Below are 25,375 nucleotides of genomic sequence, written 5' to 3' on the forward strand. Positions count from 1 at the left end.
TTACATAAACACATCAACAAAAGCTGTACATCACTTCAGTTCTGAGAGTTCCGGAACCTGTACAGAAAACTGAAATAGATATCAACATAAACATCATTTCCGCCCTTTTTGTTGCTAATGAAAACCACACATAGCATGTTGTACCATCATACAGAGAGACTTTCAGAGGTGGTGATCCAGATTTCTGTACATATCGGTACCTCTAATAGCCAGTAGCACATCCTCTTGCATTGTTGCATGCCTGTATTCGTGGTGCCATACTACCCACCAGTTTTTCAAGGAACTGTTGGTCCAGATTCTCCGACTCCTCAACGGCGATTCGTTGTAGATGTGCACAATGGGGGCACGAATTGTCCTCCATGAAGACGAATGCCTCGCCAATTGCTGCCGATATGGTTGCACTATCGGTCGGAGGATGGCATTCACGCATCGTAGAGTCGTTACGGCGCCTTCCATGACCACCCGCGGCGTACGTTGACCCCACGTAACGCCACCCCAAAATAGCAGGAAACCTCCACCTTGGTGCACTCGCTGGGCAATGTGTCTTAAGGCTTCCAGCCTGACACGTATCCGACGATTGTCTGGTTCTAGACGTATGCGACACTCATCGGTGAAGGGAACGTGATGCCAATCCTGAGCGGTCCATCCGGCATGTTGTTGGGGCCCATCTGTACCGCGCTGCATGGTGTCGTGTTTGCAAAGATGGACCTCTCCATGGACGTATGGAGTGAAGTTGCGCATCATGCAGCCTATTGCGCATAGTTTAACACGTAACACAACGTTCTGTGGCTGCGCGAAAAGCATTATTCAACGTGGTGGCGTTGCTGTCAGTGTTCCTCCGAGCCATAATCTGTAGGTAGCGGTCATCCACTGCAGTAGTAGCCCTTGGGCGGCCTGAGCGAGCCATGTCATCGACAGTTCCTGTCTCTCTGTATCTCCTCCATGTCCGAACAACATCGCTTTGGCTCACTTCGAGACGCCTTCCTGGCACATAGTAACAATGCGGACTTAATCGAACCGTGGTATTGACCGTCTAGGCATGGTTGAACTACAGACAACACGAGCCGTGTACCTCCTTCCTGGTGGAATGACTGGAACTAATCGGCTGTCGGACCCCCTCCGTCTAATAGGCGCTGCACATGCATGGTTGTTTACATCTTTGAGCGGGTTTAGTGACATCTCTGAACAGTCAAAGGGACTGTTTCTGTGATACAGTATCCACAGCCAACGCCTGTCTTCAGGAGTTCTGGGAACTGGGGTGATGCATAACTTTTTTTGATGTGTGTATCTCTGTGTTTGAATACCCATGCCTATATCAGTTTCTTTGGCGCTCCAGTGTATATATCTCGAGAATCCATGCGTGACCCAGACGCCATGTGTGTTTAAATGAAAGCGAATTATTTGACACGCCAACAGAATGTTCACAGCTGTTAGATCAAGATTCTGTCAAATCATCATAGATGTAGAATTGATCGTTTTTATGGTTTCAGGATAAAAAGTAAGTAAATAAATTATTGGAAGTTACTTCTTTAGAATATTTATAGAATCTTCGAGCTGCCCGTTTTACGTCCGGAGCAATATCATCTCTATCGCCAGAGAATGAGAAACGAAATTCGTCTCACGAAAAGTTGCACTCGCTACGATTTCTTTCGTATTTCAATTTTACGTTGATACTGATAAATGGATGAAAGCAAAAATTACTCAGAAATGTGCCTAGATCAACAAAAATATTTATGAAACGCCGTACCCATATTTCCCGAGATAAACTAGACACTGGAGAATATGGAGAGGACGCGATGGTATCGAAGCATTTTCCTTTTCACCAAAGCAAACAATGATTCGTGCAGAATAGACTCTAATTATTAGGGTCAGAGCCTTCTGCAGACTGGTTAAAGCAGGAAACAATATTGAAGAAGGGACACTGTTCCGTAAGTTCATACTTAATTCTTAAACCGTAATTCTTATACCGGTGGTTATAATGAAAGTACATGTACTCACAGGGGTCCAGCGTGGGCTGTACTTAATGTATGGCTGCGAAAATTGGTAGATGGTCTTATGCGGTAATGCAGGCCCGAGTTACACTGGAAAAAAGTTAGTTCCAATGTTGGCCACCAGGAGCAGGTCTGACGCTGTGAATGCAAGAAAGACGTTTAGCTATTTTTCCATAAGCAATGGGTTAGGAATGGGACGTGGACAGAAAAGGTCAAGCAAGTCAGAAAGGCATAAAGTCGATGTTATTACTAACGCTTTCACAATTTGTTCAATATTTGCACCAGAGACGTTGACGAGATGCTGTACCACGCAAGATTTGCAACGGATGGCCAAAATTGGAACTACTTTTTTCTAGCATGAATCGGTTCCTTATTAACGCATTAGAATATCTACTAAAGTTCAGTGTCATACGATAATTATTGCCCAAACTGAACCTCTGTGAGTAGCTGCACGTTAATTATATCCACCCGGTACATTGCAGACTTAACTACTTCAGCACCACTTAATGAGCAAGCCATATCCCACCGTGGCATTATTTTGTATATTGAATTGAGAAGAGGCTGTAAGTAATGACGTAATTGTTATTGAAACCTGCTTGCCATTTGCGTCGTCTACACGTCGGCTGGACCAATAGCGCCTTCGGAATCGTATTCAGAACGAAGTTCAGCATCTCTAATCCATCTGACACTCTATATTTCACTTTGTTTTCCCAAGTCGCTTAGGTTAACTGAAAACAGCTCTCACTCCATGGGTTGCAGATAAAAAAATCTACAGTCCTTTCGAACTACAGATAGTTATCTGCCCACTTAGCACATTAATTCCTTCCCCAAATTTCTTCATCAGTCTTCTGCCAGCTTTTCAAGTCGAGAAATTAATAGAATTAATGCTAGAGCTAGACGTCGGACTTACTGCTTGACCCTTGGCACACGATACATGATCACACAGGTCAGCATGCGTTTACAATACTGCGATCTGGCGAGTCGTATCAGATGCGATGTAAAGGCAATCACCGCTCGCTCGAGCGTGATGCATGGTTTGCACAGCGCACTTGATAAATGAAGACGTGTACCGTAGTAGCAGAGCCAGCTCGTTAGGAATAGAATGAACAACCAACTGAGCACGTGTAACTCACGTGTAACTACACGTACAACTTGACAACCATCGACTTAATTTCCATATCGTATTACTGTAAGTCGTTATCGCCTTAGCCTTTGAAAGACGGGTCAGCCTTTAAATCTTGTTCATGTACGCGGTTTCATGGCTTTCGTTAAGGGTTTAATTCACTTACACAAAACCAAAACTGTGACTCAGAAATCTCAGAAATGGACCGCGAAGTGTTCTTTATTTATTTGAGCAGAATCACATTTTACATTTCTTCGGCGAAGCAAACCACACAAAAGCTGAAATATTTTCTAAATTGACAAAACGAAACTAACTGGCGGAAACGGTATTATCTTTCGTAGCAGGCTAATTTGTAAATTATTTACCCGCTTTATCTTACTGGCAAACGCTCTTTTGCGCAGTCATTTGCTGGTGCCAAAGATTCAATTCACGAAGGAAGGAGTGGGATCCACTTTTTAAAACCGTCTATAAGGTAATGGACAAATAAAGTTAATACGATTATTAAAATGACGCGGCAATTACATTAAATGAATAAAAATAATAAATAAAGTCATTTTAATAAAGATTTAAAAATAGAAAGACGCTTGAGGGGATGCGAACTCACAACCTTTAGCTCGTCACGAATATGTCTAAACCCCGACGTTATTCCACTGTTTCAGGTAACGCAACTAATTTAAATGCTCTAGAGCATCATGCGAAATGCTTTTTGTCGATTGTTCGCAATGTCTTTACCCATTTTTTAGCCGCTGTAAGTTTCCAAAATATTTGATTGCAGTTACGTTCAGGCAGTGATCGCTTCTCAATTATTTTCTATAATACACGTGATCTGGCAGGAATAATAAAACAGTCCGGCATGGATAAGATTTTGGAACATCACTTCACGAACAGCCGTCTCTTTCTTCGAGAAAGAAATGCTACGAAAGCGCTGGTAATCTCCCTTCACAGAGTTGACTAATCGGAACAACGATTTACGTGCACAATCCACTAGCGTTAGGCATTTGACACTCGGATACTGGTATTTGTTCGGGTTAGCAAAATAGATCCAGGCATAACATTGAAACACGACGGCGAACATCGCATTCGGATTTCGAAAATAGATCTTCTCGTTCGACAAATTGTATGGCGTGTAAACGTGGTGATAGACGATCGGCGTGTGACAGCGCTCCACTTGTCAGGATACAGGAATGTACGCCAGTGTTATTTCCGCCTCCCTGTCTCTCGGGCATGACAGTATGGTGGTGCGACCGTGGCTAGATTATCACTTAGCTTTGCCGAGCAATAACTTCGTATTTTGTTTACTTGACAATGATGAATAACTGCCGGGGAAGTTAACCATGTGTTGTTGAGGTGAACGCTGCATTATTTTGATTGATGTTAGTGACACGTGGAAGCGCATGTGACCTGCGAATGCGAGTACGAGCGGACAAGGCTCGTATTTTCCGCCCGTTTATTGGAAAACAAACAGCTGGCCGGCAGTCGCCGTCGTTACTTAGTGGGGCTATCTGGATCCCAGGCCGGCGGTGCCGGGCGGCGTGTAACTGTTGCATTGTTCCGGCAGAGGATGATGGGGCGGCATTTGCATGCCGAGCCGGAGGCGGAGGCGGAGGCGGCGCTTCCTCCGGGGGCAGCCAGCGTGACGCCCCTCCGCCCCCGCCGCCCTCGCTCTACTAATTACACGCCACCTGTTGCGTCCGGCTCCCCGCTGCTGCCTCTCCAGGGGAGCGCTCTGATTAATACGTCACTACGCAGCGCCGCGTAAAACTCTGCGGAAATACTGAACAGGGCTTTTGGCAATTAACCGAGTAATACGCAACCCGTGTACAGAGAGACAGCTCTCTGTACATTAATTCAAGAATCTATCAGGTCCCAGTTATATAAGAGACGTTGTTCGTTGATGTTTCCTCTACTGAAATGCAGTCTGGCATCTGCTTTCTTTACAACTGTACTCCACCTTCAGTTACTCCGAAAGGGTACTTAATAAAAATTGGTGATTGAGTCCAACTGCAATGATTGATCGCCGAAATTGTAGGAAACCTTTGCGTGAGTTTTACTTCTATTTTTGCGTGCAGCAGTCAGCTGCCAATCTTCGAGATAAGCGCTGGTCACCTGCAAGTGTTCTCTCATTTTGCGACTGAATTGTAGTGTATACAACAGCGTTGTGCGCGAACAGTCTTAACGGAGCTCCGTGTATCGCGGACTCCATGTTTTTTTTCCTTGGTTTAAAAAAAAAAAAGGCTCCGTGTATCTAGGCTTTGAACGGTAAGGCTCTGAGTATATGACAAGTTTGCTGTACCATTTAAATTCGTAACTCTTTTATGAACCGAGATATAGCACCAACTATGAATACTGAATGAAATACTATAGACTTGTTTCTGGCGGGATAAGAGAGCTTCTGAAAAGAAGACAGTAAAGTTCATGGCGAAATTTTTTACGAAAACGTGGGAAATTTGTAACGTATGAAGGCTTCAGCTTGGCGCGTTTTCTTCGGACGGCATAATTAGGCCATTTAGAGTTTCTCTATGAGTAGTACAAATCCTAGTTCCTGTAGTCTTAACCGTTGCAGCGTCAACTGTTCATGTGGCGTCCTGTATATCGTGAACGTTAACAATGCCGTCATCATATCATTGGCTTAGTTCGACGGTATTTTCGCTGCAGGATATGACACGGTTACAACAGTTTTTGAATCATTAGTAAGAACAATAGTTTCTTCAGTTTTGAAGTCGCTGTATTTCGTATATCTCCTGTTGGTAAACATTAGACATCTATCCATTTTCTTCTGCTTTCACGTAGCTATTCTTACGTTTCATCTTCTCATCCGAGAATGAGAATTACTGTGCTATCTGGAATCCTCCACTGCAAGTTTCTGATTTGGAGGTGACCACATGCGTCATATAAGCAGGGGTATTTCGGGTCTCTCTCTCTCTCTCTCTCTCTCTCTCTCTCTCTCTCTCTCTCTCTGCAAGACTGCAAGTATGTCTTAAAAGAGGCGTGTCGTCTATTCTTCCTTATGAACTTAGTTATTCAAGATGTGTGTCGTTATGACGAGTGCTATAATGTCTTACATAACCTTTTTTTGCAACATAGCATGGACTTTTTAAACACACTCATCTTTCAAAAAGGAAGGGAGAAATTACTCATATTGTTTTTTCTTATGGTTCTTGTTCACTGTGTTTGCACTGCCGCACAAGCACATTCATACCAAGCCCAGAAGTTTAGAAAACTTACGTTCTTGAATTACACAACGAGTGTCCCCGTGGTTCCGCTAAGAATAGACAGTGACGTTTCATAAATTGGGTTTCTTACCTTTGACGTCGGAATAATCTTTCCTTTTTCTGCAAATCTGCCTGTCAAAAGTGCTCTCTGTAAGTTTTTGAATGGATTGATTAACGCTCTTTTGGAGAAATCTAAAAGGACGCGAATCATGTAGAGAGCGAGAACTTTAGCAGATCACATTACAATCAAATATTGATTACATCATAAGCACTCCTAACACAATGTGGGTAGCCACAATATTAACTATGAACGGCATCATCGCTTACATTGGAGTCGTTTATCACTTTCTTGAGCATAAATGTCTGCACAAGAATATTAGGATACGATATGGACTCCAGGAATCTCCAAGGGAAGAATAATTCTGATTAACAGTTTACCGCACGGCTGGGCAACAGGCTGGCTGCGGTCCGCATCCAGCCCGCAGTCGGATTCAGTTCGACCCGCGGGAGAAATTCGTGGTAACACAAAATTAATATATTGTCAAAGACACGTGTTTTTAGACAGTCGGGAAAAAAATGGCTCAAAAGGCTCTGAGCACTATGCAGCTTAACTTCTGAGGTCATCAGTCGCCTAGAACTTAGAACTAATTAAACCTAACTAACCTAATGACATCACACACATCCATGCCCGAGGCAGGATTCGATCCTGCGACCGTAGCAGTCGCTCGGTTCCAGATTGTAGTGCCTAGAACCACACGGCCACTCCGGCCGGCGTGTCGGGAAAGGGAAGCCATTCTTATCGGTGCATTATCCAATCAAAATTAGCGTCACGGACGCTATAGTTTTGGCTTTATTCTCTAGGGGCGTACCTGTCGAGTCGGGACGAGGCGATCCACAAGCTTAATTAAGTGCGTGAATGAGGTCAGCGGTTCACCGAAGGTTGCCCATGCCTGGTTTACGGAATCAATAGTATGAGGGGAAGCTTCAACTCACTAACTCATTTTAGAAAACGCACATGATCTGAAAGGTGGAAACTACATGGTGGAAAGTGAAGTTCAGAGTCTTCCAGCAAAAATGAATTAAATTTTATAGATTCCGATTATCGAAGTGCCACCAAGCATAAAGTGGTTTGTTTTACTCAGGATGATTTGCTCTATCCAATGAAATCACTTTCCAACAGAAAACCATTCATTTTGTTAATTGTGGTGAAAATCTGTGGTAAGGACTTATGGGACCAAACTATTGAGGTCATCGGAAACTAAGCTTACACACTGCTTAATCTAACTTAAACTAACTTACGCTAAGGACAACACACATACCCATTCCCGAGGGAGGACTCGAACCTACGACGGGGGGAGCCGCACGCATCGTAACAAGACGCCCCAGTTCGCGCGGCTACCCCGCGCGGCACCTGTGGTGATTAGCTGACACTGAGGACCCGTTAATGATACGGTAAAGTGGCTACGAAACAACGATAAATTTAATAAATAGCGCACACATAAACTACTAATAAATACCTGAAAGCAATTTGTTTCTAGTTCCAGATTTTCCGCAATCTGAACAAAGCACTAGGGACTCATTCAAGTCACACGAATCTGATTACGTGACGAATATTTCGTCGAAATCACTAGCACCAATGAGTTTAAAACTTCTAGAACTGGTGCATATTAATTATTGTGCTGGGGGGAAATTATTATCAAGCACGTGGTCAGGTGTGATTTAATCAAATAATACCGCGATTTAAACCAAAAAACATTTCTGAGCACTTAAATGAGGTAAGCGAGTCGTTTCTTAACAGTAATCAACATTTAACGTTTATAAAGCTACCTGAACTTACTTCAAACCTATGTTCCGAAGAACGGATCGGCGGCGGACACAACAGTCGCCCAGTGGGTAAAATGGCCTTTTTTTTTTTTAGCATGGTGGTGGTGGTTTCCGTTCCTGGACCTAGGCAGTCGCACGAGCTAAAAGGGCAGGAAAGCTCTGAATCGTCAACGAGCTGCACTACTGGATGTCTATGAAAGTGATAGTGAAGCTTGTACTACATTGCTCTGAGAAAGCGAAACTGCCCTCACGACTACCGACACATTCGGTTCATGCATCCACACTTTACAGTAATAATTCAAGGAAAGGCGGGGAAAGGAAGGAGGTTGCTGATATCAAGATGAAATAAAAGAAGAATTACTCCAGTGTTATCTATTTCCAACTACTTAATTAGATAGCACAACAGCATCTGTAAAACATTTTAATAACTTAGCAAGACACGATAATTGAAATAAATATGAAATGGGTTGTGACGGTCCAATTTCTGTCTCTCGGAAGTTAGAGAGGTTTTTCCTTTATCTCGTAGCACTTTTCTGCTATTTTAGGGAAAGCAGGTACCTGTCTAACGTTCTGTCTACAGCGACAGGGTCGCGATTCTTCTGGGAAACTTGGATTCTCTGAGAATTTCATTTTACCTGGAAAAAATGAGAGATATCTCAGGAAATTTCAAGAATTTTATATCTCAGGGAATTCCGAGTTTTTAACTTAGCGCTGGAATTTAATTTTATCGATTTTCGTAAATCACAAAATTTAAAATATTTAATATTTCGCAAGTATGTTAATTAATGAATGTTATTCCATATAAATAAAACCATCTCAGCCGAGAGGAAAGAAAAGTCATTATTGTAAAATGCTCGTCTCCCCCCCCCCCCTTTCCCAATCACCGTAATTTTCACGAGCGTCTTATGACATCATCTTGCTCCCTATATCTGGAATTCTGAGGGAAATATTTTTCAAGTTTGAGTGGCCACCCTGATCGACCAGTTTAAGTGGACAAGAGCAAAGAAAGGAGGCAGGCGTGCTTTGACATTCGACTAAAGTGATTCAGGCAAACTTCGAGAGAGCTAAGTCAGGATCGCCAGAGGGGAAATTTAAATGCCTATCCTTCCGGATAATAGTCCAGTGTCCAAAGTCTGAACCATTCCACTAACTCACTTGGAGGCAGTTTTTAGAGAGATAATGATATGCTTGCAGACTTCATTAAAGACACTAAGGACACTTTCAAGTTGTCACTGGGGTACGGTTAAATGAAAACAGTGCCTCTGTTCTGTATCGAATGAACATCCCCGGTATGCAGATCGTCCCCCCCCCCCTCCCCCCTCTGACTCACTGTCACATGTGATGAGACGGACGGCGTGCAACGTAAACGATTTGGAAATTAATGGCCGTGACAAATTAATCTGGGGTGTGGTTCTCGCCACAATTAATCGTAATAGATTTATGGGGTTCATCGTTCTACTGAAATCCAAGAGAGGTTTACTTCGACCATATTTTATAGTTACAAAGATGCGAAAGTAAAACAAAGACGTGATTTATATATGAAACAGTAGCTTCTCCAAACCAACGGAGATAAGAGAAAATTGGAACACTAAATACTTACAACACGTATAATTTAATACAACCACTGAGCAGCAAAGTCCAAGGGGAAGCGGTAGCGAAAAGAATCTGGCAATTCACTTGCGCTCCACGCAACTGTATCAAACACTCGGTCCCATATCGGACATGATGACTTCATCGACCGTCGTGGTGTAAATGAAAACACATGCAGGAACTCCAAATACCTGAATCAATAGTGAGCCATCGAACACAACGTAATTCCTAACAAAGTCACCTGAACTTTCGAAAGAATAGCTCCTACCATCGTCTCGTGACTGTCGTTTCGCACTCGCCTTGGCGGCGTGAACTTACCGTAATTCTGTGTTAGGGGGAGGTGGAGTACAGCCCTTGTAGATGAAAACGCGAAGTGAAATCTAGAAGAGCCTACATAGAAGTCTCCGCAGTCGAGATAACCATAGAAATTAAGCCATAGTCTCGTGCAGAGGCCCAAGCGGAAGAGTTTGCGTAGACGCCTACGAAGAAATCCTCATTTAATCTTAACGATGAAGTGCCTGCGCAACGACGCTAAGAAAAAGTGATGCGAAACAATGTTTCTCCAAGCCCTCCGCAGAGAACCTGCAAAAAATACCGATTTGCCACTCAGAAAGTTTGTTAGATGAGCTTACAGTGGCATGCTATGTAAGAAACCTTTCCCCTCTCTCTTCCGAAACGTTTATTTGCTCACTAGCCAATCTCTAAATTTTCCAGGACAAACAAAATATTAACAATTTGTTAGAAACTTCCACTATCGGAAAAAATTGCGGCTCAAACCAGTGGGAGCAAATCCACACTTCGTTTCCACGCTTCCTTTTATCGGAAAACTGCGCCTGGCCTTCCACCGTGTCTATTCTTTTAGGCAACGTTCGATCACTGTATGTACTGTGTACTGTACTCTACGTCACACGTCTGGTCAGCAAACTCTGTTCCCAAGCGACAAAAAGTCGCGCTGGCTGTTTTCAAAAGCAGGCTAATATTCGGCAAGATATACACCTCTATGGATTTGGTAGGGTGTTATTTGCTATACCGTTCAGCTGCACTCTGTTCTCTTATGACCAGCGACCATCCTGTTACCAGACGCACAACAGGGGTAGTTTGGTTGAAGAGGACAGAGTGTAAAGAAAGGTCTCCCACAGTTTCAGCTGTTTCTTTATTCCATAATGCTGCAGGCTGTTTACTGTGGCCTGTCCAAGGACTCCTATCCAGTTTGCATGAAGAAGTCACCCTGCTTCGCCAGCGTGGTGCCTGGTACGCAACTATCATAGGAGCAGCAGCCTACCAACGAGCTTGGGCTCGGTGGGTGGGGAAGCTCCGCTCTTAGAGCACGAGAAAGTTTGTCCCTAGAGGCCTTGAGCTTTCAGCTAAAGCCACTCATTCACAGGCCGACCAGTCAGCCTCCCCTGTGCTGGCATCCTGTGTCCTCATTGGTTCCGTCTACACCTCCATCTCTGTACATGTTCCGCTATCGGCTCTAAGTGTGTCAGAGGGTACTTTTAACCATTATTAGTCAATTCGTTCCTTGTTACTCTCGGGAATAGAGCGAGTAAAAACTGATTGTCTATATGCCTGGGAATAAGCCCTAATTGCTCTTTCTTTGTGGTCCTTATGCGAAGCTATATGCCATGGTATGAGCCCTAATTGCTCTTTCTTTGTGGTCCTTATGCGAAACTATATGCCTCGGTATGAGCCCTAATTGCTCTTTCTTTGTGGTCCTTATGCGAAATGTACGTTGGTCGCAGTAGAATCATTCTGCAGTCATCTTCAAATGCCGATTCTTTAAATTTTCTGAATAGTGTGAAACATCCCCTTAGGAAAATTTGTATTTTACTGTGCTGGAAAACCTCTACGTTATTTGATTTTCTAACAGCTGAGCGGCTCACCTCCAACTGCGCAAAACTACGCGCTGTTCACATCTAGTTGCCCAACACAACAATACCAAATATTCCAACAATGCAAACCAGCCACAGACTGCACACAGCACAGTCAGTGATTTTCATACAGAGCGCTACGTAGCGTTACCAACATAAAAAACCTAAACGGCCTACTTACAGGTGCTCCTCGAAAAGAATGTCTCCTTCCCTCGGTGGTGTGTGAATGGATGGTAGATCGATACCGTCTTGATATATTCCATCTCTAATGGCCTGTGGTTGACAGAGTCCCTCGATAGTGAATATTTGACATAGTGGTTGCTGACTAATTCATCAATTGGGGATAAGATGTTTGGGGCAGCAGGCAATGTGTCAGCATCGGGATTCACTTTAAGTTTCATAACCATCCAAAACATGTCATTTAATTGTGCCAGCGGGTGTCGACCTGTACGGTGCTGAGCTGGTCTCTCGTTCGCAGGATGATGGAGGAGTACGGCAAGCCGGAGAGCTGCTCGCCGCCCGTGTACGGCGGCGGGGGCGGGGGCGGGCTGTCGCCGGTGTCGGTGCCGGCGGGCTCGCCGTCGCTGCAGCAGCTGCAGCAACAGCTGTACCACGCGCACGCGCAGGCGCACGCGCAGGCCCAAGCGCAGGCGCACGGCCACTACGGCGGCGGCGGCGACGAGGCGCAGGTGGCGCAGATGCTGCCCAGCGTGCTGCCGCCTCCCCAGGACTGGCTGTCGCAGCACCAGCACCAACACCAGCACCAGTACCACCTGGTGGCCGACGTCGCCAAGATGGCGCCCCACCACCACCAGCACCATCAGCACCACCACCACCAGCAGCAACAGCAGCAGCAGAAGGCGCTCAAGGAGCAGCGCATCCGCCGGCCCATGAACGCCTTCATGGTCTGGGCCAAGGTGGAGCGCAAGAAGCTGGCCGACGAGAACCCCGACCTCCACAATGCGGATCTCAGCAAGATGCTCGGTGAGTACTCGCTCTCCTGCCTTCGCTTACCTTCAGTCTATCCAGCCAGTCAGCAGCACGTAGCGAAGTCATTTCGAGAGAAATTACTACTACAGTACCTGACAACATCTGCATCGCCGAAACCAGGGTCAGAAAAACCTTTTACGAGGGGCGTTCAATAAGTAAATGCAACACTTTCTTTCTTAGCCAGTTTCGATTGAAAAAAATGCATAATTTGTTGTTGCACGTCGTGGAATATTCCAGATTCAGCCCCTACAGCTTCATGGATGGCAGCGCTCTACGGAATCATCGTGGATGGCAGCGCTCTACGGAATCATCGGAATGGGGTCTATACGGAGGTGCCTTCGAAGCAGACACCTGTCATTGAGTTTCCTTCAGCGGAAAATCAGAGCGTCGCAGATAGCCATAGGCGTTTGTAGAAGGTTTTCGGAGACCTGGCAGTGAACAAAAGCCGGATGAGTCGTTGGGCGAGGCGTCTGTCATCATCGCAACGAGGTCGCGCAAACCTGTCCGATCTCCGACATGCCAGCCGGCCGCACGCAGCTGCGGCTCCTGCTATGTTGCAACATGTGGACGCTCTCGTTCGAGGTGATCAACGGATCGCTATCAAACACGTTGCTGCGCAACTGGACGTCTGTTGGTAGCCCACCAGTTGGGGTACTCAGAAGGTGTGTGCCCGCTGGATTCCTCGCCGGCTAATAGAAAATCATGAAGAGCAACGAAGGACCATCTGTGCGGAATTGCTAGCGCGTTACAAGGGCGATCTCGACAATTTTTTGTCAAACATCGTGGGTTCGTCACCTCGAACCGGAAACAAAACGGCAATCCATGGATGGTGCCACGGCACGACTCCACCGAAGAAACAGTTCAAACCGCATCCTCAGCTGGTAAAGTCATAGCGACGGTTCTCTGGACTCTGAAGGGCCTATCCTGTGTCAGGTCCTTCCCCATGGTGCAACGATCAGCTCTGATGGTAACTGAAGAAAAGACTTTAGCGTGTCGTCGCCGCAAAAATGCAAACCAACTTTTCCTTCTCCACGTGTACTCAAGGCCTCACACAAGTCTGCGCACCCGAGAGGAGCTTACAAAACTTCAATCGACTGTTCTTCCTTATCCGCCCTAAAGCCCAGATTTCGCACCTTCCAAATTCCACCTGTTTGGTCCAGTGAAGGATACACATTCCGCGGAAAGCAGAGCGTGGGTAATGGGGATGTTATTGATGCAGCAAGATTTTGGTTCCGATGCCGACTAGTAGAGTAGTACCATGTGGGCATACAGGTCCTCCCAGTAAGATGGTGTAAGGCTGTCGCATTGAACGGAGATTATGCTGAAAAATGAGGTACTGTAGGCAAAAGAGTGGAGACTAACATGGTGTATTGTAATCCTGAATAAAACCAATCTGCTTTCAGAAAAAAATGTGTTGCACTACTTATTGAATACCCCTCGTAATTACCAGACTCATACACATTAGGTACAATAATAGAGACACAAAGATATCGCATTTTAATTTATTTGTTCGGGTAACCGATTTCGGCATGACAGCGCTAATCTGAGCTTTAGAAAAGCATCGACACAGATGACGAGTCTCTGGGTTGCTGATTTTTTAATATCTGGCGATGGTTATTCGTTCAGGTAAATAAAACTGTGACCAAGACTGCAAGTTCTACAGCTTATGTAGATAAAAAGGTCACTATTCTTCTCCAAAGGTGAAAGAGACCTCATTTCATAAACTCAGATTTTCCCTTATGGCAGACAAGACGAACATGGCGAAATCTAAGACGAACTAAAAAACAATTACTTCTCATTACCCTTCTCCACTGGAAGAACTCTTACGTAGTTGAGATACAGGGTGATACAAACGTCTGTGTTGCATCTGCTTCGTCTCAACAAACTTTTGGTACCCATCTGAAGAGTTTTCCCTTCATACTTTTGTGGCGAAATTGAGGTCTTTAACACAGACGCTTTAGTGTCACATCTGGCTGATCTTCCGCTTGGATCTTCAGGTCAATCAAATCCGCATCTCTCGTTTATAACTTCAGTGCAAATGCGAAATTGAACAAACTTTTGGAAAAGGTTGCAATTTCTGGGGACAACATCGTCTGTAGTTACGGCCACTAGAAATTCTTCAAGACTCCATTAATTACGTGGCTAATATAAGGGTTCCAGAGCGTTGTAAACGGCGTATGCTGAGTTACGTTTAACTGTTGCTTGAAAGCTGTTGAGACAAAGCTGCTGTTATGGAAGATTGATGGATGGAAAGTGTAATTGGTAGCGCCAGACACATTTTCTTGCACTATAAATATGCAGTCATCGCCGCAAAGGATTGCCTAATACCATAAAAAGTCGGAACAATTTGTTGTAACTGTCACATCGTTGTATACTGAATTCGATTGCTACATATCAGATTCAGAATACAAACAGAAAAAAATATTAAAAACTCTCACGTATTATATATTCCCAGCATTTTCTTCTTCAACGATAACTCTTTCTACTTCGTTGTATGATATTGCAAATTAACTGGAAATCAGACTCCTTTCTGCATTGAGTCAGACAGAAAGCATGTTTCTAAAAACTTCGCGATGATGTTCCGGGATCGTCATTAACCGAAATCAAAATTTACCGTAGCCTGCTCCAGCCTTTTTCCCTTGGCGTTTCGTATGCTAATGACAAATTGTGGGAAAGTGACGATACAGAGGTACAACGTGAGTCATTGAACTGCTAGTACAGTTTTTCTCACTTTGCATCCCTGATCTTTTCATGTAGTAATCGAGGTCTCATGATGCTGGCCGGCCGAAGTGGCCGTGCTGTTCTAGGCGCTGCAGTCTGGAACCGCGAGACCGCTACGGTCGCAGGTTCGAATTCTGCCTCGGACATGGATGTGTGTGATGTCCTTAGGTTAGTTAGGTTTAACTAGTTCTAAGTTCTAGGGGACTAATGACCTCAGAAGTTGAGTCCCATAGTACTCAGAGCCATTTGAACCATTTTTTGATGCTGCATATCACTACCGTGGTAAATCTGGATCTTCGTATGGCGCTACATTTTGTTGTGTAAAAGTTCTTTTCTTCTTTAGAAATGTCCCAAGGCAACAAAAAGCCATTAACCCCCAATTAAGACATTATCTTAACCTGCTTAACAACATGGTGATATTCAACAACATGGTTTTTCTTCATTCTTTTACGGACGTCAAACAAAGTAAATCACATTCAAGTAGCGTGAGAGTGATTCGGTTTTCATGAGAACAGTCGCTAGCCCGTAACCAGACACTATGCAAAAAACCTTCTGCGTAGGTGGCGAGGAGAACATTAAACAGCCGAACACGAAGGATGACGCACGCTCGAGGACTGTGGTTCCTTGTGAGCACCGCGAAGTCTCGTGGCGTGATCTCAGACGCGTCACGTTCTCCACCGCTACACGCTCAAAACGGCCCTGCACAAGGCCCCTGCGTTTTACGATTCGTAGAAGTTAGAGTTGACTGAATCTAAAATGTTTTCGCGGTAGACTCCGCGGACTCGTTCCCAGCCCAGTCGAAGGTGGTTCCCTTGAATTTCTTCCCTGCAATAGATTCAGGTCCAACAACCGCTGATAAATCGGAAACGCTTAAAGGAACATACTAAATATTCTGTCAAAAACTTTTTAAAAATGTAGCTGTTGGATGAAACAGCAGAGGTACATAAAAGTAATAGGTGATAGCAGTAGATGATTTATAGGAGTTTCTCAAATCTTCGGTTCATTTATCCTAGCCTTTCGACAATGGGCCGTTGTAGATGTTAGATTAATTGGCCGATAGTGTATTAGCGTCTGTGGTATACATTACAGAGCTTAATTGTTTTCAGGAATACAAAGATCAGGAAAGAATTATACGGATTCCGTAAAGGAGGAAGATTGAAACCATTTGTTGATGCACCTGTCTTTCAGAGTTGCCACTAGACGCGTTGTTAAAGTCTTCCCGTTTCAGAATGTAGAAGCGAGGCTGACGCACTGGCGCTTTTGGCCCGACAGGAATAAGAATTTATTGTAATCGGACTGACGTAAATATCGGTAATTAGATTCGATATTTTATTGTTTGTATTGAATGCTTGTAATTATGACTTCGATTGTTAAGAATAGGGGAATCGCTTAAATATCTGTTCTTGAGGAAAAAAACGTTAGCTGCAACTTAATAAAAATCAAGAGCAGGGTTAACTGTTTCGAAGAAATGTGAAAAATCCAAATTTCTCTTTAACGCAATACTGGTTTTATTTGATTACGTATTTTAGCTCGAATTGTAATCGTTTTTTGGTGAAGTATAATCGTGTCTTGGAAACTATCTACTATTGGTGAAAAAGAACAATTAGTAACTGAGCATCCTGGCCGTGTGGTCTAACGCACGGCTTTGCGGGCGGGAAGGAGCGCCGGTCCCCGGCACGAATCCGCCCGGCGGATTTGTGTCGAGGTCCGGTGAGCCGACTAGTCTGTGGATGGTTTTTAGGCGGTTTTCCATCTGCCTCGGTAAATGCGGACTGGTTCCCCTTATTCTGCCTCAGCTACACTATGTCGGCGATTGCTGCGCAAACAAGTACTCCACGTGCGCGTACACCACCATTACTCTACCACGCAAACATAGGGGTTACACTCGTCTGGTATGAGACGTTCCCTGGGAGGGCCGAACCGCACAATAACCCTGGCTTCCGTGTGGGGCGGCGGAGGGGTGAAGTGGACTGCGGTAGTCGTCGTGGGGTTGCGGACCACTGCGGCTGCGGCGGGGACGGAGCCTCTCCGTCGTTTCTAGGTCCCCTGTTAACATAACATAACATAACATAACTGGGCATCCAGTCACTGAATGAAGACAATCTGTATATCTTTCAATACTCGGCGTAAATGAAATACATCTCCGTTTTTGAAAAAGTAGTTGCAGTAGTGTGAACCATTAATAGTTTGTTAGCATCACTTCCAGTGATGAGTGGCATAAATTTTATCGTTTTGTACTTGTGCTTCGATACTCTTCTAGCTATTTCAGTTGTGTGTGTGCATGTGTGTGGTACTAATACCATTCGCCCCTTTCTTGTCCCAATTACGAATGCTGCGTGAGAATGAAGACTGTCGACGAAGCTCCATATTACGTTGAAGGAGGTAATGTCTTGACTGACTCTGTTCTGGAATTGTAACAGCTTACCTCTCCCTAGTCCACAATTCCTGTATTGTAGTAGCATCTGTCAGTGGGGTTTGACGTGCAGCTCCGTAACGGCCTCGCGCTTGTTAAACGAGCCCGTGACGAGAGGCTACCACTCTATTCTTCCGTTAACCCTGCTTTTTAAGATTGTGAAACATTGTTTTGCATATTTGTATTTAATGGCGCTCTACAGTGAATTCTCGAGAAACTGATGATGATGGTGGTGGTGGTGGTGGTGGTGGTACTACTTGGACCGACGATGCCGCAATGATACCGACGCAAAAAATGATGATAATGAACAAGACGAAATGGTGAAGAGATACATGATGCTAGTGATGAAGAATGCGATCGTGACGACGGTGAAAGGCGATAAAGATAACAGAGGTCATTTCGACGACCATTTCGTCGACTAGTAATGCAATGGCGATGACGACACTAGCGATGGTGAAGGTGTGGCGGTATACTAGGGGCAGTGGGGACGTGGGGACGAGACTTGGGCCGCCCCGCTGGCACGCTGCCAGACAACACCTGCGCGCGAGAGGGAGGGGGGGGGGGGGAGGCAGAGAGCGGACGCACTTCCGCAGCCTCAGCTCAGCCCCGGGCAGCCGGTCGGATGCTGCAGTGCAGACGGTGCAGCGCAGCCTCACGTTTCCTCTGCCGCTGCGTCAGCCGGCCGGCGGGCGCGCGTGCCGCCTCAGGCTCAGCACACGGCCTCTGCTCCTGCCCTGCACGCGCCTACCTCCACCCCCCCCCCCCCCCCTGCCCTCTGTTAATCCCAGCTGCTGCCTACATCCGCCACTCGCCGAACCCTCAGCACTCCACCTGCCACACGCCGGGCACACCACCACAGATGCTACTGCACCTACTGCTGCTTCCGTTTTTAATGCGTTTTTTTCTGCCGTTTTATCTGAGCAATCTGAGCACCACAACCACCTTGCTCTTTTTACGGACGAGTCTAAGCAGGGAGACTCCCTTGGTTGCTCTATCGGTTTCCCGGATCGTGTCCTCAAGGTTAGACTGCCTCCAGAATTTACCATCTTCGACTCAGAATTATATGTGATCTTGCGGACACGGGAGCAGATGAGACGTTCTCCCAGTGTTAGATTTCTCATCTGCTCAGATTCTCTGAGCGTCCTTTACTCTCTCCAACGTTTGTACCCAGCAAATAAAGTAACCCAGAATATTCAGGACGCCCTTCTCCAACTGCAGTGACTGGGGAAGGAGGTGTCTTTTGCTGGGTGCCAGTGAACATGGGAATTGTGGGGAATGAAAGGGCGGATCGAGCAGCCAAGGAGGCGTGTCGTGACCGTCAGGTATTTCGGTGTACTATCCCCCTGCTTGCACTCACCTCACTGTTGAGGAGGAGACGAAGGGCTAGAAGTGACCAATACAAGCTCCGTTTCATCAAGCCTACAACTCGACCGTGGATTACTTCCTTTCAGCCACGTCAACGGGACGAGATCCTTCTCACTCGTCTTTGCATAGGCCACAGCCCTATGACGCGTGGATTCTTACTCCGGCGATAGGACCCTCCAATGTGTGGTGCTTGAAGCGTGCAGATCACGCTGCGCCACATTTTATTGGACTGCATTTTATTTGCCGATCAGCGGACTGCAGCGGATTTGCCGGTGATCTGCAGTCTATTTTATGTAATGATCAAATGAATGTGCTTCGCGTTTTAAAGTTTTATGAATTGTCCAACGTTTTTAACAAGACTTGCGGGAGATGTTTTTAATGTGTCAACAGGGTGGCTGGCTCACCCAAGTTTTTGTAAGTGGTCAGCCAGTTACATTCCCATGTGGTTTTCTTTTAGCTCCCATGTGTTTTAATTTCTTGATTAGCTATCTTCCGTCCTTACTGGTGCAAGTGCATGCATGTACGATAATTTTAGTACATCTTCACATTCGTTTCTTTTAGTAAATGTAATGGCGCTGATAACGTCACCGTTGTGCGCCCGTAAGATGGAAACACGCACACACACACACACACACACACACACACACACACACACACACACACACACACACGCTACTGCCGGCCGCGGTGGTCTAGCGGTTCTAGGCGCTCAGTCCGGAACCGCGCGACTGCTACGGTCGCAGGTTCGAATTCTGTCTCGGGCATGGATGCGTGTGATGTCCTTAGGTTGGTTAGGTTCAAATAGTTCTAAGTTCTAGGGGACTGATGACCACAGATGTTACGTCCCATAGTGCTCAGAGCCATTTGAACCACGATACTGCACCTCTCATGTTCTTAAGGCGCTGCTACTCTTCAAGTGTTTCATCTGATGCCCAGTGTCGTGTCAAAACCTCGCCCTGTTTTTCATTACGAACAAAATGTTTTATAAACAGAGCGCTTCCAAATAAGTCTAGAAAGACATTTCGAACCCCGCATCTCGTGGTCGTGCGGTAGCGTTCTCGCTTCCCACGCCCGGGTTCCCGGGTTCGATTCCCGGCGGGGTCAGGGATTTTCTCTGCCTCGTGATGGCTGGGTGTTGTGTGCTGTCCTTAGGTTAGTTAGGTTTAAGTAGTTCTAAGTTCTAGGGGACTGATGACCATAGATGTTAAGTCCCATAGTGCTCAGAGCCATTTGAACCATTTTGAACATTTCGAACAGTGACATGTTTTAAGAGGGATAACCGTTATTTTCATCACCACCATCATCTTCATCGTAGCTCTCGACGTTGTCGTCCTCTTCAAGGAGTAGGCATTTTTACCTGTTCTGCTACAGGACTAAATGATTCAAATGGCTGTGACCATCTGATGTCATCAGTCTTACATCTGAGGTCATCAGTCCCCTAGAACTTAGAACTACTTAAATGTAACTAACCTAAGGATATCACACACATCCATACCCGAGGCAGGATTCGACACTGCGACTGTAACAGTCGCGCGGTTCCGGGCTGCAGCACCTAGAACCGCTCGGCCACAGCGGCCGGCAACACACAAGGAAAACACGGCATACAAAAATGTTCAAATGTATGTTAAATCTTATGGGACTTAACTGCCAAGGTCATCAGTCCCTAAGCTTACACACTGCTTAACCTAAATTATCCTAAGGGCAAACACACACAACCATGCCCGAAGGAGGACTCGAACCTCCGCCGGGACCAGCCGCACAGTCCATGACTGCAGCGCCCTTAGACCGCTCGGCTAATCCCGCGCGGCAACACGGCACATGGGCAGAGGAACTGTCATTCGTCAGCGCCATCTACCGTGGCAGCGATGCATTTGTGAACAGATGTTCGTAAGACCTTTTTTCCTCCATTTCGAGTAAGGAATTCTTCCCTACTGTTTGTCGGTTTTATTAATGTTGACCCTGTATAAGATTACGTCTGCTCACACCCAATGGGAATTACGTGTGCCCAGAACATCTGATTCCTTTGTAGTTCCTTCAGATCTTTGGATTTGTAATAAACTATCATCGTGAAAACCGGACACGTGTGCAAAGGAGATGTACATTTACTTGCCACCAAACTGTACTCCAGTGTTTCCTGGGATAAGTCTCAAACTGCTAGACAGTATATTTTATGGAGACGCATGTGACACTGCCAGACATAGATGGTAAGCTTGGCAGTCACTTTACTACTCTTCTACGGTATTAGGCTGCGTGCCTACATCGGACTTCACTTTTCCTCTTTGTTTAATTTCTACAGCGTACAGGGAAACAAATTGACCAAAAATATATGGCAAATCACGCTAAGGAATTTGAATTTAGGAACTATGAGTCGTAGTTAAATATTTACGGCGCTATGCCGGCGAGAAAACGATGGTCAAAAAAAAAAAAAAAAAAAAAAAGGCTCTGAGCACTATGGGACTTAACTTCTCAGGTCATCAGTCCCCTAGAACTTGCAACTACTTAAACCTAACTAACCTAAGGACGTCACACGCATTCATGCCCGAGGCAGGATTCGAACCTGCGACCGCAGCGGTCGCGCGGTTCCAGACTGTAGCGCCTAGAACCGTGGCGCCACTTCGGCCGGCAAAATGATGGTTAATTTGAAAATTTGCTACGACATACTTATGTTAATTACGCGGTGGCAAGTCTGTATACTCACTTCTCACTTACTTTGACCTTTTTAGGAGATACTGAAACATGAAACATAGACAGATGATTGTTTTCCTTTCCAGAGAAATGCTGTATGGTACGTCAGCTAAGTACGATACACGTGTATGTGAGGCTTTAAGTTTTTCTTCTTCTCATCTTGACGATTGGTCAGTTCAAACGTTTTGTTTACGTGTACATTATCTGTGAATTACATTTCATTTTGAGTAAAGACGTCCATATGTCAGCTTTCATTTACGTTCCTGCAGCTGCGACCCTACATCTTACACTCAAATTCCTTTGTTTGATGGTGTCTTCCTTCCCTAGACTTTTAGTCAAACTAAACTGTTCTTCCGTAGCCTGTATAAACAACCGTGGTTGCTGTGAGAGGATGTGTCCCAAGAATACTCGTCGAAATGGGTGTTGGCGCCCAAAGTCTCTATGTGCTTGTACGGGTATAGCATCTTGGTGTCGGGACGGGGTGCATGTGTCGAGTGTAATTTGGGCCGCAGCTCGGGGTCGCGGCGTGCCCGGCGGAATGCTTGCGTCCGTGAGCCGCCGCCGGCGGTGCGTGCGTGTGCCCCAGCGAAGCATCTCGGCGTGATGCGGCCGGCCGCTTGCCAGCCACGGCTGCAGATTAGAACAATGGTGGCTGCGGGTGCGAAATGCCAGGCCCTGCTGACGCTGACGGACGCGAATACCCGCCAACAGCCGCGGGCGCGCGGGCAGGTGGCACCGGGTTCTGGCTGGCGGGCCGCGTCCACGCCTAGTCGCGGGGTCTGTGTTCAGAAGGCCACCGTCGTGTTCCTACCAACTAGTCACCTCGTATCGGTGTAATTTCCACGCCTCCCTACTATGTTCCGACCTCTTGTGCGCCAAAGATTAGTAACTCTCTTCGCAAACGACTAACTGTGAAGAGAGAGGTGATGTAGTTAGTAAATTTTTACAAACTGCAGGGACATTTACAGATATATACACTACTGGCCATTCAAAATGCTACACCATGAAGATGACGTGCTACAGACGCGAAATTTAACCGACAGGAAGAAGATGCTGTGGTATCCAAATGATTAGCTTTTCAGAGCATTCACACAAGGTTGGCGCCGGCGATGACACCTACAACGTGCTGACATGAGGAAAGCTTCCAACGTATTTCTCACACAAAAACAGTAGTTGACCGGCGTTGCCTGGTGAAACGTTGTTGCGATGCCTCGCGTAAGGAGGAGAAATGCGTACCATCACGTTTCCGACTTTGATAAAGGTCGGATTGTAGCCTATCGCGATTGCGGTTTATCGTATCGCGACATTGCTCCTCGCTTTGGTCGAGATCCAATGACTGTTAGCAGAATATGGAATCGGTGGGTTCAGGAGGGTAATACGGAACGCCGTGCTGGATCCCGACGGCCTCGTATCACTAGCAGTCGAGATGACAGGCATCTTATCCGCATGGCTGTAACGGATCGTGCAGCCACGTCTCGATCCCTGAGTCAACAGATGGGGATATTTGCAAGACAACAACCATCTGCACGAACAGTTCGACGACGTTTGCAGCAGCATGGACTATCAGCTCGGGGACTATGGCTGCGGTTACCCTTGACGCTTCATCACAGATAGGAACGCCTGCGATGGTGTACTCAACGACGAACCTGGGTGCACGAATGGTAAAACGTCATTTTTTCGGATGAATCCGGGTTCTGTTTACAGCATCATGATGGTCGCCTGGGGAGAGATGAAGACTGTAGGGCAGGTGATCCAGTGTCCCCCACTTGGCGTAACTTACGCGTTACGGTGTTTGTGATATAGCACTCCGTCTTCAGGGCACAAGTGGCCTATCGGGTCCATCCGACCGCCGTGTCATCCTCAGGTGAGGATTGGGATAGGAGGGGCATGTGGTCAGCACACTGCTCTCCCGATCGTTAAGATGGTTTTCTTTGACCGGAGCCGCTACTATTCGGTCGAGTAGCTCCTCAATTGGCATCACGAGGCTGAGTGCAGCCCGAAAAATGGCAACAGTGCATGGCGGCCTGGATAGTCACCCATGCAAGTGTCGGCCACGCCCGACAGCGCTTAACTTCGGTGATCTCAAGGGAACCGGTGGATCCACTGCGGCAAGGCCGTTGCCTGTGTGTGATATAGGGACGTGCGTTATCATGAAGAAGCAGAATCCGATGTCGCGCACCATTCTACAAAGGTGGTTTTCGACAGACATGCTTCCCCGTACACGTTCTTCATTCTCCGATGGATATCTGCCGATGTTTGTCCTTCGGAAGGCAAAAAAAGAATAACAGCACGTTGGTTTTGTTTCGGCGCATTTGGTAATAAGATCGCCATAGTTCACGTTACCGCATTTACTGCACGCACGTCGGAAAGATACGAATGCCATACTAATCCCTTTTCTCTATGTCGGTGCTTGCATATCGGCTTCTGCGTCGTGCTATGTTGCAGATATGCTGTAGCAACGGCCTGAAACGGAAACTGTTCGACCACCTCTTATACTTTCTCCAACTTACAGCTCGCGTAACGACCACGAGCATATAATTACAGAAATCTGATTTTATACAAAGGACCTGAAACGGTTTTGCTCGCACGTGTGACTGTCGAATGGAGCCCTAATCGGTGCAGTTGAATCTCGTACGCTACATACATCCTCACATTTACCACGGTACAAGCGTAAAGAAAAATCGCCTGGACGTTTAGGCACCTGACATAATTCACCAACGTTATCATTGCTGTTATTTCTCGGTATGTGCTCGCGTGGATTTTATAACACACCCACAACTTACTTATGCGGATATGCATTCAGTTTCTGCGTAGAGGCCTGTCTTATCATTTCATATCAATTCGCAGCATGCTACACAGCTGTTTTCCATCTACCGTCGCCAGCTGCATACGAAACAACTAGTTTGTTCATTACAAATGGTCTCACTGCGAGTACTTGATGAAACATTAGTATGATAACTCTAACGCACACTTTTATATAGCCTTTCTCTTTGCACGACGTGCTTTCCCTATTATTATCCCCATTCCTTAATAAATTATGACCTTGTTACTGTACAAAGTAATAGTGTAATAACCTAGGCTGTAGATCATATGAAAATAAGTGTTCTCTACATCATACGCAAAAGAGATTTATGTCCTAATGTAAGGAAAATAATTACATATTAAGACTACGGTTGTGAAGGCAGGTAGATTAGAGTTGAGCAGATCATCGGAGGAAGGTCGCTCGACACGGAATATTAGCTCAGCTGAAAAAGGAAGCGGGGATAATTTACTTGTGGATTTATTATTTTAAAAACCATACCAGCATCAGATAAAGTCATTCAGATAGGCTGCGGGTAACCTAAAACGGGGTAACTGGTCCAGAAGCAGGCAAAACAATCTTCTCACTGCGGGGCATAAGTTAGAGGGCACATAAGCCGTCATTGGACGCTTGAAGGAGGAGAAGAGTGTCACATGGTTTTAAAGCACACGTTGGCACACGCCGACGGCGGGCACGAGCGCATCAAAAGCCACCGCGCTTGCCAGCTGGTCACCGTTCAGCCACGCTGCTGAGGTATTCTCGCGTGGCGGCTCTGCGTTGAGTGAAAAGC

General features: G+C 46.0%; 1 protein-coding gene across 2 annotated transcripts in view; it reads left to right on the forward strand.

Annotated features, from left to right (window-relative positions):
• The window catches only part of LOC126091982 (putative transcription factor SOX-15), a 392,355-nt gene that overhangs the window by 134,750 nt on the left and 232,230 nt on the right, over positions 1–25,375 (forward strand). The window contains exon 2 of one of the 2 annotated variants that reach the window (XM_049907346.1): positions 12,090–12,595. In XM_049907346.1, the coding sequence (XP_049763303.1) occupies positions 12,091–12,595 (505 nt within the window). In that variant the 5' untranslated portion in view covers position 12,090. Of the gene's footprint in view, positions 1–12,089; positions 15,282–25,375 lie in introns of those variants that run through there. The other variant, XM_049907345.1, reaches the window with a different exon arrangement.

Source organism: Schistocerca cancellata, chromosome 7 (genome assembly GCF_023864275.1).
Source record: "Schistocerca cancellata isolate TAMUIC-IGC-003103 chromosome 7, iqSchCanc2.1, whole genome shotgun sequence".
Classification (NCBI taxonomy): Eukaryota; Metazoa; Arthropoda; class Insecta; order Orthoptera; family Acrididae; genus Schistocerca; species Schistocerca cancellata.